This window comes from Acanthopagrus latus, chromosome 2, assembly GCF_904848185.1.
Source record: "Acanthopagrus latus isolate v.2019 chromosome 2, fAcaLat1.1, whole genome shotgun sequence".
NCBI lineage: Eukaryota > Metazoa > Chordata > Actinopteri > Spariformes > Sparidae > Acanthopagrus > Acanthopagrus latus.
This window is the reverse complement of record NC_051040.1, coordinates 28,415,778-28,430,655: the sequence shown is the minus strand read 5'-3', so window position 1 is coordinate 28,430,655 and position 14,878 is coordinate 28,415,778. Positions and strand designations below refer to the sequence as shown.

At 39.0% G+C, this 14,878-nt stretch overlaps 2 protein-coding genes across 6 annotated transcripts; both read left to right on the top strand.

The window, feature by feature from the left end:
• Positions 1-1,175: 1,175 nt before the first annotated feature.
• On the top strand, positions 1,176-3,795 carry lyrm9 (LYR motif containing 9). Of its 3 annotated transcripts, none has more exons than XM_037075248.1 (4): positions 1,176-1,334; positions 2,082-2,230; positions 3,286-3,378; positions 3,463-3,795. In XM_037075248.1, the coding sequence occupies exons 2-4, from the start codon at positions 2,105-2,107 to the stop codon at positions 3,478-3,480; spliced, it is 237 nt and encodes a 78-aa protein (XP_036931143.1). In that variant the 5' UTR covers positions 1,176-1,334; positions 2,082-2,104; the 3' UTR covers positions 3,481-3,795. The 3 variants fall into 3 exon arrangements, with proteins under 3 accessions (XP_036931143.1, XP_036931151.1, XP_036931135.1); XM_037075256.1 differs by having other exon boundaries at positions 1,181-1,334; positions 2,085-2,230; XM_037075240.1 differs by lacking the exon at positions 1,176-1,334 and adding an exon at positions 1,911-1,935 and having other exon boundaries at positions 2,085-2,230.
• A 1,445-nt stretch (positions 3,796-5,240) lies between these two features.
• On the top strand, positions 5,241-14,048 carry LOC119006698 (pregnancy zone protein). Of its 3 annotated transcripts, none has more exons than XM_037075693.1 (10): positions 5,241-5,309; positions 7,857-8,037; positions 8,288-8,444; positions 9,209-9,261; positions 9,642-9,723; positions 10,533-10,654; positions 10,771-10,822; positions 11,234-11,304; positions 11,780-11,942; positions 12,877-14,048. In XM_037075693.1, the coding sequence occupies exons 2-10, from the start codon at positions 7,864-7,866 to the stop codon at positions 12,984-12,986; spliced, it is 984 nt and encodes a 327-aa protein (XP_036931588.1). In that variant the 5' UTR covers positions 5,241-5,309; positions 7,857-7,863; the 3' UTR covers positions 12,987-14,048. The 3 variants fall into 3 exon arrangements, with proteins under 3 accessions (XP_036931588.1, XP_036931597.1, XP_036931578.1); XM_037075702.1 differs by lacking the exon at positions 5,241-5,309 and adding an exon at positions 6,655-6,703; XM_037075683.1 differs by lacking the exon at positions 5,241-5,309 and adding an exon at positions 6,670-6,717 and having other exon boundaries at positions 11,234-11,289.
• Positions 14,049-14,878: the final 830 nt, after the last annotated feature.

Genomic DNA, 14,878 nt, shown 5'->3' with positions numbered 1-14,878 from the left:
CAGAGTGTCTGTTACATAGTGTCTGATACAGAGCTCCACCTCCTTCCACTCATCACACACACACACACACACACACACACACACACACACACACACACACACACACACACACACACACACACACACACACACACACACACACACACACACACACACTTTGGCTTGTTTTGGGGACTTGCAAAAATATCTCTGTTCGCTGATGTCTCTTTCTAGATGGTTTAAAAGGACATTTGCCATCAGTGTGTGTATAAACATTTCCCAGGTCTGTCAAGTACTTACCATCGTCAAATGATGGAAGTTACTGGACAGAAATGGTGGTGATCAACTGATAACTCTGCTCATCTCTTCACCCAAGTGTCAAAGACATCCAGCCACAGCTCTGATGAGACATCCACAAAGATAATCTATCTTCTTCGACCTTGTGGTTCTGGTACCAGGTGCTCTTATGCCTAATCATGATGTCAGTTATAGACTGTTTGTTCAGATTCACGCATTTGTACCAGTTTATTCCATTTCAATGACAGAAAATACTTCTGTCAGAGGTGCCTTTGGTGCAGCATTTCCAGGTGAAGATACAAGTTGGCACATTTCATGAATAATGATTTTAATTATGTATTAACAACAGATCTGAAAAATATTGGCAATTTTGCCTCTTGATCTAACCTTATCTAACTTAATTCAACTAGAAAGGCACTCAGTTAAGTATATACCATCATCAAGGTCCAACAGTCCCCTTTAATTCAGTCAAGTCTAATCTAATATGAAACTGTATAAATTTTAAACCACCCATAACTGCTTTCCCATAATTTAAGATCATCACATCTAGGATCCACATCAAATATTCACTTATAGATATTTCATTTTTCTGAATCAAATTTTATGAATCTGAAGATGCTCTCATTATTTCTGACAAAAAACAACAAAAAAACAAAAACCAAAACAAAAACGTATTCTGTCCACACCTGAGGTGAAAGGGTCAAGACCCATCCTCCATCCTAGTTTCCACTGCAGACAAACCAACCAACCAACAATAAATGAATATAAAACTTGAAAGGAGGCTATGGTGGAGGTAATACAATGGAAGAAGTTGTGGAGTAGAAAAAAAACACCTGCCTTCGTCTACCACAGATGGACGGGCAGATATTTTTAGACACAGTCAACAGAGGGCAGCAGCGGTCAAATGTAGCATGGATGCTAATAGCTACAAACACAAGAAGAAGCCCACAGCGACGAACACATCCGCTTGCAGTGCGCCGGTGTTATAATGTGACACCGTGAGGTGTTTTAAAATGCTGGACGCCCTCTGACAGCCTCCACTACGGTCCACAGCTACAGTAAGCTTCACGCTATAAGTTTGTTTGGAGGTGATAATGTCGGCACTGTGTTGCGGCAGCTTAGTTACGCTCTCACCTAGCTAGTTGGCTAACGTACTCGCTGCTTTTAATCCAATGTAGCCATCAGCTAAAGTCAGCCGAGGATAAAGTGTAGACATGCCGCTGTGTGCGACGCATTGTTTACCTTATTTTTACCGCAGACTTCTGCGTTACAGCGAGTCAGTATCTGGGTTAGTTGATGAGTTACATAAAGATATTACACAAGGTCAAGTCCCGAAAAGAACCCCGTAACCTTGAGATAGTGAACAGTCGCATTTTAAAATTGAAATTGAACATTTAAAAAACCGAAAGCGTCCAAGTTTATAGATAGCCCTGCATTACAATGATTTTGCAAGGCGCTTTGTATACGTATAAAAAACAAAACAGAAAACTGCCAGCACCACGCATACGTACACGTTTTCGTATCTCTTGGCAGAAAACTTGACAAGTTAATGCATCTGGCAGAAATGATGAAAAAGTGCCATCAAACTAGATTAATGTCTTGTCAGCTGGTCCATGAAGTGCTGCCAACTAAACCAAGCGCAGAGCTGAATGAAGTACTGTGAGTTATACCTGTAAATATCTGGTTCATATGCTTTGTATGAGAATGTAATCACAGGGCCATTAAGGCTTTATGAATTCCTTTTTCTGGGGTTAATATATTGTCTCTATTTCTAATGTGCTCATGATTTGTATTTGTACCCACAGCAGTTCAATCAGAGGAGGAAGGGATGCCGCCTTTGGTTGCAGTTGAGTTGATCCAGACACCAGTGCAGCTCTATCGATATCTCCTCAGATGCTGCAGGCAGTTACCAACCACAGCAATGCAGCAGCATTACCGACACGCCATAAAACAGGTGAGGTCTTCACGTGCACCGACTACTGACAAGCCAAATGCTTTTCAGTTGATCCTTGACAAAGTATTATGTAGAATTCGGCTCATAAACAAGTTATTTCCAAACTGTCAAACAGAAGACTGATCATATACACTTATGACAATGAAAACACCAAAGGAGTCTACATGTGTCTTCAGCTGTTGGTCAGTTTGAAATCTAAAACAGTCTGACATGCAGTGAGGTCAGTCATATAGTCAGTGCCATGATGGCTCAGTGGTTGATGTTGTCACCTCACAGCAAAACGAATCCAGGGTGACAGTCTGCCGAGGAGTTTGCATGTTTTCTGTACTCATGGCCAAGTCTTCTGTCCACACCAGAAGACACACATGTTGTAGACATACAGGACTTTTGCCATAGTTTCTGACAAAGATACTAATTGAAGACTCAGAGTTGTGGTTGCTGTCACCTGCTCTCTCAGGCAAACACTAACTAATCAGCTCTGAAGTGATGATTAACAAATCTTTACAGATATAATCATGGATGTTTTATTTTTCAGTATAAATTACAAAGTAGTAAGTATGACAGTTATAGTAATTGCATGTTTTTCTCCACCAGGCAGCCATAGTTATTCTCCACAAAGTCTAATGAGACTTTGAAGTATTCCCAACTACCTAGCTAAGGATAATTTAAATGTATTACATTGCTTGGATCTCATTCTTGTAGATTTGTCCATCCTTATAAGTGGAGTGACCTGTCATAGTGCTGTGGAGCAGTGACATTGAAAGTCACATTGAAATAGTTGATTGCTCCGTGACACTGTCATTCCTTTCTCTTCAACAAAAGCACCGACAAGCACCGACCTTTGACCTTTCTTCCATAACCATGCCAAACTGCTATTGTACTGCGTTTTCTCCATGTAGATATTGCTAACGTATTCATGGACTTCATAACATCTGAGAACAATGATTCATACATCCTTTTTCTGTCATCTTTTCACGTGTTCGATTGGTTTTCCCAGCCTGGATATACAAAACAGCTTCCCCAACACTAAATTATCCTGATCTTTTGGGTTCCAGGGTTACAAAAGTCACTCTGATGAAGATGACCCAGAGAGGATACAAATGATCATCCAAAGAGCTATTGCAGACGCAGACTGGATTCTTGATAAAGTAAGGATGAAGGCCTTTTGAATTTCATGTTGATGTACAAATGAATACACACCCAATTCTAAATTCTCTTTTGTTAATTTACAGTATACCAAGAAGAAGTGAGGTCCATGAACCATGAACACGTCGTCAGCAGTTGAATCTTGCAGTGCTGCAGCTGACATGAGTCGAAGTGGTCGATGTGCTGTTTGTGTGTTTTGTCATCAGTTGTTTGTTAGTGATGTGAAGCCTGCGAGTGAACACCCACGATGAAGCAATATCTGATGAGAGCTCACGAGTCATATTCTGTTACCATACTATATGATATATAAAAAGACTACTGGATTCACTATAATGTTAATAAGTGTAAATAGTTTTCTTTGACAGAAATGAGTTGACATGTATTGTTTTTGTTTTCCATAAATTCATTCTCAAAAATGATGAACTTAATTGTCTTATTTAAGGCTGCACAACTAATCGCAGTAAGGCCAAGTGCAGTATCCAGAAGCAGCAACTTTATCATAAAGGTAAAATGTGTGACAGAACGCAGCACACTGAAGTACTGTAGAGCTGACATCATCAGGATTTTAACAGTTTTTTCAGGGATGATGATGAAAATAGTAATGCAAAAATGACCATTCCCTCTTATCTTGACACGTATTGAAAGTGCAATATCTGTCAAAATAACAATTAATTTTTTAAACCATGCCGTTCTGCCCCTCTGTTGATTATGATAATGTATACTCAACTTGAAGTCACAGTTAAATGAACTGATGCTCGTGTCGAGTGACTGTCAGAGACTAAACTTTAGTTTTCAGACTCACCACACTTAAGGTCAGTGTGTTTATTCAGTCACGACAACAAATGGGGGCTGTTTATTTAGTTTATTTAGGCAGAATGAAATCAATCAATAAAGGTCTTTCTCCTCTCATTTATATTTATTCACCAAAACTACAGAGTGATTCTTTTTTTTTTGAAAGTTAACATCAGAACTCCCTGGTATAACATGAGTCACATTCTGAGGTGGAGTACTGTCCTTCAGAAGTGAAAGTAGTCTGTGGAAACAGGTAGATTCCTTTGATGTTCATCTGAATTTGAGGGGGGCTTCAATTTTGAAATTGCTCATCAGAAGCTCCTGATACTGTGTCTGTTTTTATGTCGGACTAATTATTCACACAGTTGAAATGCCATGGCCTCCATCTTCTAAGGCTTCAATGGGATCAGAACTAGGATGGTAAAATGAATTAAGTAAGTAATCAATGGATCAATTCCTTAAATGCTGAAATAATTAACTGAACAATAATTGAATTCATCAATTAAGTAACAGACCCACTGACTGACTGACTGAATTAATGTGAAATTACACTCATTGGTAACTTTAAACTGCATTATGAAAATGTATAATTGGCCATCACCACCAAACACACTTATAGCGTGAAGCTTACTAAAATACCTCATGGTGTCATATTATAACACCAGTGCACTATAAAGTGGTATAAATTATGCAATCACCACTCATGCTCATTCAAATGTTAAATTTTGTAGAAAAAAACGAAATCACAAAAATACCTATTTACCTAAATACCTGAAACTATTTTTATTCAAAATGCCAACTTTTATGGTTTTAAGAAACATTTAAAAAAAGAGACAAACAGGAAATTGTTGTAGTCAGTCACATTTGCTTTTTTTTTTTTTTTTTTCTTTTTTAAATCAAGCAGAAGAAAAAAAATATGGAATCACTCAATTCTGAGGAAAATATTAAGGAATCACCCTGTAATTTGCAGTTCTAAAACAAACACCTGCATCAGATTAAATCTGCTAATTAGTATGCAGTTAAAAAAGAGTGCTGACGTTGGAGAGCTGTTGCACCGAGCAGACTGATGTGAATCATCACTCATCATCACTCCAACTGTCAGTTGAAACAAAGGGGAGGATTATACAACTTCTTCAAGAAGGTAAATCATCACGGAATGTTGCAGTATAAGGAAGACATATAAGCATCAAGATATAAAACTGACAGCAATATGTCTTGAAAACAAGAAATGCACAACAAAACAAATAAGGAGCAAATGGGCAGAAACTGGAGCCAATGTCTGACCAAACTGTAAGAAATCACCTAAAGAAAATGGGATTTACATACAGAAAAGCCAAATTCAGTGGTGAATTGAGAATCTGCATTGGGCAAGGCGATGATGCCCGAACTTTTGTTTGGTGCCGTTCAATGAAATTTATGAAAATGACTGCCTGAAGAAAACATGCAAAATCTCCATAGTCATTGATGATAAGGGGCTGAGGGCAGTCGTTACATCTTCAAAAAATGCACAAGTTTACATTGAAATTTTGGAAGCTTATTCCAACAATTGAAAGGATGTTTTTCAAGAAGACAATTCATCTTGCCATAGGGCAAAACACATGAAAACTTTCCTCCAAGAGAGACATGTAATGTCACTGGCATGGCCTGCAAATAGCCCAGATCTCAAACCAGTTGAAACTCTATGATGGAAATTGAAGAAAATGGTCCATGACAAGGCTCCTACCTGCAAAGCTGATCTGGTATCAGCAATAAGAGAAAGATGGAGCCAGAGTGATGAAGAATACTGTTTGTCAATAAGTCCATGCCTCAGAGAATTCAAGCTGTTTTAAAGCCAGAGTTGGTGCAACAAAGTACTAATGGTAGTGTTTTTTTTTGTTTTTTTGTTTTTTTGTTTTTTTTCATGATTCCATAATATTTTCCTTAGGCTTGAGTGATTCCATCATTTGTTTTTCCTCTGCTTGATCTATATATATATATATATATATATATATATATATATATATATATATATATATATATATATATATATATATATATATATATATATATATATATATATATATATATATATATATATATATATATATATATATATATATATATATATATATATATATATATATATATATAAGCAAGGTTGGCATTTTGAATAATAATACTGTTGTGGCATGTCTGTGATTTGCTTTTTTTTCTACAAACTCAAACAGTTGAATGAACATCCTGCAAGAGTGGTGATTCCATATTTCTTTTGCCAGGGGTTGTGTAAGCTGATGTGTTCATTGCTGTGGTCTTCTTGTGTTTGTTGCTGTTAGCATCCATGCTACGTTTGACCGCTGCTGCCCTCAGATAGATAGATAGATAGATAGATAGATAGATAGATAGATAGATAGATAGATAGATAGATAGATAGATAGATAGATAGATACTTTATTGATCCCGGAGGAAATTCAAGCATCCAGTAGCAATAACAAACATTGAACATACTGTGTTGACTGTGTCTAAAAACATCTGACCATCCATCCGTGGTAGATGAAGGCAAATCCATTTGGGTTGGTCATGCACACGCAGTCTCCACATGAAGCGCAATTATTTTTCCTGACTACTTCAGCTTCACAATACTTTTCAGCTTCTATAGGCTACCTCCGCCATAACCACCTTTCATATTGTCTGCTCATTTATTTGTTTGTTTGGTTGGTTTGTCTGCAAGATTACACATAAACTATTGAAAAGATTTCCTTGAAACTAGGATGGAGGGTGGGTCTTGGCCCTTCACTTTAGATGCAGATCCAGGAAATTTCTCTTTGTCAATACTGAATACATGAAGAAAGCCAAATATCCAAAGTGAGTATTTGATGTGGATCCTAGATGTGGTGATCTTAGACCCAGTTATGGATGGTTTAAAACTTTGAGTGATACAGGGCTGAGTTTCATATCAGATTAGGCTTGACTGAATTAAAGGGGACTGTTGGGCCTTGACAAAGGTATATACTCTATTGAGTGCCTTTCTAGTTGAATACCCGACTCTGGAGAAAGGTCCAGTGTGGCTCAACTCAGTGTGGTGAAACTGGTAATAGAAATGCAAACTAGTGCGGCTCGTTTAACTCAGCACGGCAGTCCACCACGTAAGGGATTTGCGCTTTGCAACCTGCTTGAAGGTGTCTTTACTGATGACTGAGTCTTGTTTAGTGGTCAACGGTGAGTAACACGATTTTAACTTAAACTTAACGTTATGTTCATGGAGCAGCAGTAACTTTACATGAACTCTGACAGGGTGATCAGTTAATAGTTACCTGTCTTTCCAGTTCACATTGTTTTGTCATTAGCTTAGAGGCTTTGACCGTGACCCTCCTGATTTCTTTTGAGTGAAATGTGTCAACTTGACAGTAATATTTTCTGTTTTTGAAATGGAATAAACTGGTACAAAAACATGAATCTGAACAAACAGTCCATGACTAACATCATGTTTAGGCATAAGTGCACCTGGTACCAGAACCACACAGTCCAAGAACATTGATCATCTGTGTGGTTGTATCATCAGAGCTGTGGCCAGATGTCTTTGGGGGAAGAGATGAGCAGAGCTATCAGCTGATCACCATTTCTGTCCAGTAACTTCCATCATTTGATGATGGGAGCTACTTTCTTTCTTATCATGTATCTTCTGTATGTGTATATGTTCCTGTGGCTGCAGGCAGTACATGGTAGCCACTCCTGCAGTAATTGAAGCTGGAGCTCAGACCAAGTTCTGTGCGAGTCTCCTGCAGCCCAGTGAGACTCTGGTCATGACCGTCACTCTGATCTCCCAAGAGAAGAGGACGGTCCTCTTTGAGGAGACAACCAGCACAGAATTTCATACCTGTGTGCAGTTTCAGGTCAGCTTTTCACACTCTTGGTTTCATGTAGTCCACAATAATTCTCCCTCAAATATTTGAAACCTAAATGCTTCTCCAGGATTTACACCATTTATATTTAGCCCTGATCTACATGAAAAACAGTTTGATGTTACTTTTTACCTGTGAGTTACCAAAGATAAGTAAGAAAGAGTTCAAATCAATACAATGACGCTGATGTTTTATTTTTGTGAGTTAGTGATTCTTTCGGCTGCTCTCTATATTTCTGCAGGCTCCTTTTGTGCAGGAAGATGAGGTGCAGAATTTCAAGGTAGAGGTACAAGGCGCCACGTTTCACTCAGAAGAAGTCAGAAAAGTCATGATCAAAATCTATCAACCCGTCACATTCATCCAAACTGATAAACCAATTTACCTCCCTGGACAAACAGGTAACTTGAAACTGATGATCCAAAATCTATCACAGTAAAATTCTTTATCAAAGATACTCATGTATCCTTGTTAACCTGCGTCTTTCTTGATAGAAGCACAGTATTTATTGTATCTCCTGGGCTTTATCTCAGTACGTGCTGGTATTGGTTTCAGATCCCCATGAAACTTAACTTTAATAAAGACAGAAAAAAGAGACTGTATTGCTGATGAACTGATGAGACTGTGCCTTTGCTAAAGTGAGATCTTAAATGAACTGTTCATCCAAAAGTCAGTCATTACCGATCCACATGCCAATGGGAAGTCGGTTGAAGTTTCGTAGTCCACAAAACATTTCTGGAGCTTCACAGCAAAACACCATTGCAGCATTCTCCTAAACAACTGAAGTAGCTGGAGATTTGTTTTGTCTGACACTAGCCTAGACTATGACAGATATTCCATTTTTTGGGGAACTGTCCCTTTTTAAAAGGTGCATTATGTAAGAATTGGCCACCTGTAAAGTTCACACTTTAAACAAATAAGGGGTTGCATATCACTATAGTAACTAAGTGATAACTTTAGCTACTGTGAGCTGCTTTGCTCAGAATGTTGGTGTGTACACCGCTAACACAGGAGCTTTAAACTCAGTCCATTTAGTAAACTTTGACAATGATGATGTCATCTCTGCACTGATGAGCTACACTGATTTCAGCGGCCCATCATGATGTCTAACACAGCTTTAAATAAGGTATAGATACTTCATGTAATCTCTTTGCATTTCTCTCAGTGCATTTCAGAGTCATCACACTGGACACCAAGTTCAGACCAGTCAGCACGCTGGTGAGTGTTTGAAATGTCTGTTCACCATTTCAGACCTCATTCAATCACAGCTGAGTTAATACTGAGTTATCATAGAGCAGGTTTTAATTTGTGTCCCAGTGAGCCACATTAATCCCTCAGGTAAAGTGGACTGAAGAACAAAATGTGACTTAAACTGCTCTTTGACCTTTAATATATATTGAACCAGTCTGTTTATACCTTCTACTGTTGATTCCAGGTCAATAGTACAACCGGGGCCCTTTTCTGTAAATTTGCATGTGGTGAAGGTCCACAAATATTTCTGCTGATGAATCAGTTTCACGTCGATGTGTGTACAGTGATGATGGACTTTCTAAAAGTATCTAAAAGTATCTTCCATTTTCTATTTTTTTGTGATGGAGCCAATCCCAGCTGTCTCTGGGCGAGGGCAGGGTACACCCTGGACAAGTCGCCAGTCACTGATGGCAGAGGCTGCCATGCAAGGTGCCCACCGCACACCATGAGCCATTTGGGGTTCAGTGTCTTGCTCAAGGACACTTCGACGACAAATCCAGGGTGTGAAAATACATCCGTGTGAAAATGAGAAGATAAAACATATTAAGGCTGTTGAAATATGCTGGTTTGGTGTTGATGACCAACCTTAGGGTTGGTCGAAGAGATAAATAGAATCCCAAATAGAGTTATTACATTTTCAAATATTTTTAATTGAAGCATCAGAGAAGAGGTCGTGGCTCAAAGTTTGTGTTTGTATTTACTGTAAACATTTGTCCTAATTATCTTTGCAAATATTTGGCCCAGCTCATCCTCCCACACATGTTTGTTGATCTCAGTGGTTAATGTTTTCCAGAACATTGTAGATACAGGATCAGTTCTCTGAATCCACCTGCTTATTTAAACGGTTGGCATGTTTGTCTGGACTTACAGTTCTGCAGTCCTGTATGTGTGGTGTCACATAGTCCCTGATCTGAGGAAACATAAGAGACCTAAAACTTCTCCACAGAGAAATGCTTTAGTAACAAGGTTTTTGAGAAAAATTTAAATTATATTCCTCCCGCAGTTCTTGGAGGGGGGCGAATGTCCCTTTCACATATAATTCACCCATATAGTTAATTCCTTGTCTCTTCCACTGGGCAGAAGCACCAAGTAGAGGCTTTGAGAGGAGGGGTTATTTGAAATTGGAAGAAGGAAGGACCAAAACAGAATTATTTCTAGTATAACCTGTAATTTAAAGAGTTATGATACTCTGACAACAAAAACTGAATATGTCAGTAATGGATAATGGATCTTTTTAGGGGTTGTGAATGTGTCAGTAACTGCTGAGGCTGTGGCATCTCACATGTCGTGTGACAATGAGATCGTGAGCGTGCCAGAGAGAGGTCGCATTGATGTGGTCACACGACCTCTCATAGTAAAGGTGAGTACCTTAAAGCAGGAAAACACAGAGCTAATAACCTTACATTTGATGATAATAAACAAGTGTTTACATGCACATGTGCAAGTTAATTCATCTCCCACCTCTTGTCTTCTCAGGCTGAGGGAAGTGAGATGACAAAAGCCTACAACTGGCTGCTCTGTCCTAAAGGTCAGTCTGCTTTGGACCAGGAGCGTTAATGCCATGTTATACTATTTTGAAGTTTGTATCTTCTTAATGATGTCTCCTCTTTGAGGATTAAGCACTTGCGCAGTGTTTGTTAATTACCTTCTGCACTGCAATGTAAAGCCCACTGAGGTAATGTGACTGTGATCTTGGGCTATAAAAATAAAACTGATTTAAGTCGTATGAAAGTGTCTAGCGATCATCACGTGGCTGTGCATTTTGTAACCCACTAACTTCAAATTTGACATAGCCTATTTTTATGACAACTGTTTCGTATGACTGCCATTAGTTTATAGATTAACCCACTACTTTCAAGACAATCAATTTAAAGTAATTTCAGTGTAAAAAAGGAGATCAGTGTACAAAGAACTCCTCATATTAATTCATTTTGTGCAGGCGACATTCTGGGCCGAGCGCTGAGGAACCTGGATGGACTGCTGAAGATGCCTACTGTACAAAAAAACAACGTTAGAACTTTCCTCACTGATTTGGGTCAAACTAGTATTTTCTGTAGCCCTGTTAACTCATTTTAACACTTGAATGGATGGAAATCTGTTCCAACATACACAGGTAGTGTTTATGGGTGAGAAGCCAGAGACGGATTATCATGTCTGACTTTCTGATGTGAACATTTTTCTGACATTTATTACAGTATATTTTAAGTTTTTGATACACGTGTCACAAATACATATACTGTAAATGCCAGTTAGTTTCCATCACTTTGCCTTTTTAATCACAGTAGGTTATTCTTCTCAGTCTGCACTTTCTAGTTTCTACAAATGTTGAACCCACACACCTGCACACAACCACAACAAACCATCTGTTGCATCTGAGTGGAATTATTTCTACATGGCTGCTGATGAAATGAACATTGTAAACTGTCATTATTGGTGGAAATGATAACAACCTCTTTTCATATTTTTAAAAAAACTTCATTTACAGCATCATGCAGTGAACAGGAGCTTGTCTTGCCTCAATGAGTCCATCAGTGACCTCAACAACACCTACACCACAGCACTGCTGGCGTATGTCTTCACCCTGGCAGGAGACATGGAGACCCGTGCTCACCTTCTGGAGCAGCTTGACAAGGTTGCATTAAACCAAGGTGAGTCATCCTCCTAAATGCAGTTATTGAGGCTTCATTACTTATAAATTCAGTCTGTCAGTGCAATGACATTAATCAGCTGCACACACCAGCTAACAGGAGTCATGGTGCTGGTTATCCTGTTAGCATGCTAACGTCTGTCAAATGTGCGCTGACTGAAGAGTTTTTCCAAGGCAGGTTGTCCACACAACAGCTTGCATGCAAACAGTGATAACCGCTGTGTGTGGGAAATACAGGATCAAAGAGTCTTGTGGTAATTCAAGCGAACATTAATTATAGTCACATTCTTTCATACAGTTTGTTCAAAAACATGGAAATATCAAAGTAAGTGTACTTTTGGAGGTAATAATGGTTGATTGGACAGTTGCTTCATCGCCTGTGCTAATCAAATGTAGCCATTGACATTATCTATCCTTTGACACGTTGGCCCCGGGGCCACATAAATATTGACTGGCTTGACATGATCTATCTATAGGACTGTAGCGTATAGTTAGTCTGACTGATTGTGTCTATACCAGGCTGTAAAGAAGTTTGTGTCTGCTGGAAAGTTGGGCATTTTAACATGGGCCCTTATGGGGATTGACCTCCTTTTGTAGCCAGCCTCTAGTGGCCATTAGAGGAACTGCAGTTTTTGGAACTTCCTTGTTGGCTTCAGTTTTTACACCCAGATGTTGCCGCATGGTCAGGTACAATAATCCAGTTGGAACAATAATTTAAAAAATGAAGATGTAGATGATAATAAGCTTAACAAGTGAAAAAGGTAAGTGTGTTGTCAGCATAAACACAATGCACATACAAACAAATTTGCTATAACTGAGGTCCAACTTTCCTGTGTGTGTGTGTGTGTGTGTGTGTGTGTGTGTGTGTGTCTGTGTGTGTGTGTGTGTGTGTGTGTGTGTCTGTGTGTGTGTGTGTGTGTGTGTGTGTGTTGTAGGACACAGTGGTGGCTCTTCAGGCTCTGGCTCTCTACTCCACTCTGGTGTTCAGTCTGGAGGGTTCAAGCACAGTGACAGTCCAGTCCTCCAGTGGCCAGCTGACATTTGATGTGAATCAGGACAACAAGCTGCAAACCAGGAGCATTTCCCCTCAACCTGAAACAGCCCACAGAAGCCTTGCACCCTTCTTGAGGATGGTAAAATTCCTCCACATAACCATCCAGATTTTAAATACTTTTGAATTGCGTCATCCTTCAATTTTTATATTAATTTCATATGGGAACATATTTATAGATCATTTTTGGAATCAATCAATAAGACATACACAAGACATTTTAACTGAATAAACTACCTATTAAAGTGAATGTTACTTCAGCAACCCAGTGAAACGAAAGAGATCTGCTGGCAAATGTAGACTGTGTGTTTTGAGTGAAATTAATCAAGTTTTTTCTTACCTGATTATCAGCTTAAAGAGTGAAGAGTTCCTCCAACCTCCTGCCTTCTACTGTTCCCTGTTTTTTTTGTCACATTCGCGATGATACATGTGACCCATAAGAACAACTAATAACAGAAAGCCTCTTGGAATTGTGAGAAGAGTTGTTGGTATATTTTTAATGGGTTTACCCACGTTTAAAAAAATCTACATATACAAGCTAATTTTGGTTTTGAAGATGCTATTACAGAGACAGCATCACATGGAGAGAAGTTTTTGTAGATGAATCTAGATGAAAAAAATCAACAATTTTCATACAGCAACATTTAACAATGCTGTACAAAAGTATTGTTGAGGGTTATGAAAGACCAGGTATTTGCACAAATGACTGCTTGCTCTGATTTTTGAACAACAGCAGGCTGAAGCTTTGGAAGACATTTCATAAAAGACTGCTTGCATATTTTTGTATGTTATATATGTTCTAAATTGAGTATAGCGGCATTCCTGATTCATTTCCACAAGGAGGATATTCTCTAGCTGTTGTCAATCCATGCTTGAAATAAGCTCGTTGGGAGCAATAGCCTTAGCCTTTGTTGATGCAAGATTTGGAAGTCTTGTTTGATTTCTTTTTTTCCTACAGCTCACCAAAGTTGTTCTTGGTGCTTATGGCCAGTAATCGTCATCACTGTTTATTAAATCATTAATGAGCATTTCATTGTGCTGAAATAAAAGAAAATGTTCTGCTAAACTTCCACTCAGTCCATCTCTACATATGCTCTCATACTACTTTACATTTTCTACACTGTGTGTTGATTTGCGATGAAAGAGGAGTATTCAAGCAGGGAGAAAAAAAAGATCAACTAACTGAAAAGCTTGAACCTCAATGGCTTATTCAGGCTGAATGCTTCCACAAGGCAGACCTGACATGATCAGGCTATTAAAAATGTCACCTTGCCACTGATTGTTAGCAGTTTTCATGGACAGAATCTCTTAGATGTGGAGAGTCTACTGCATGGAAGCGTGAGGATTAGATCTGTTTTGCTGATGATGTAGTTCTGCTGGCTTCATCAGACCGGGACCTCCCACAGTGGAGCAGTTTGTGCAGAATGTAAAGCACCAAGGATGAGAGGCAGCACCACCGGCTGTGAGGCTGTGGCAAACCCGTTGATCGCTCCCTTCAATTTGGAAGCAATTCGCTGCCCTGAGAGATAAAGTAAGAGGAAACGACAGGTGGTCCGATGCTGCATCAGCAATGCAGGCACCGTTATGGACCCATGATTATGAAGATGGAGCTGTAGCTCCGGCTGATGTACCTTCTGACTCTCAACTGTTGTAATAAGCTTTGTAGGTTGTTTTAAATGAAATAATGGGATCATGGATAAAAGTGCAAATTCACAATAGCTGCCCTCAGACAACCATGTACATGCATGCACCCATGGGTTTCTGCATTCACATGCTCACAACCTCACAAAGAGTGATGTGGGGTGGACACAGCTCTCTGGGCAGATGGAGGGATACATTTTTGTGGACTATTACTTATAAAATATAGGACTTAGGATTCTTGCACA

Bases quoted from the DNA above. Each gene is read 5' to 3' on its own strand.
- lyrm9 (XM_037075240.1), top strand. The intron at 2,231-3,285 runs GTGAGGTCTTCA...TTTGGGTTCCAG, and splicing joins ACCGACACGCCATAAAACAG to GGTTACAAAAGTCACTCTGA.
- LOC119006698 (XM_037075683.1), top strand. From the start codon at position 6,698: ATGAAGGCAAATCCATTTGG. The intron at 6,718-7,856 runs GTTGGTCATGCA...CTGTGGCTGCAG, and splicing joins ATGAAGGCAAATCCATTTGG to GCAGTACATGGTAGCCACTC. The intron at 9,724-10,532 runs GTGCCCACCGCA...GGATCTTTTTAG, and splicing joins GGCAGAGGCTGCCATGCAAG to GGGTTGTGAATGTGTCAGTA.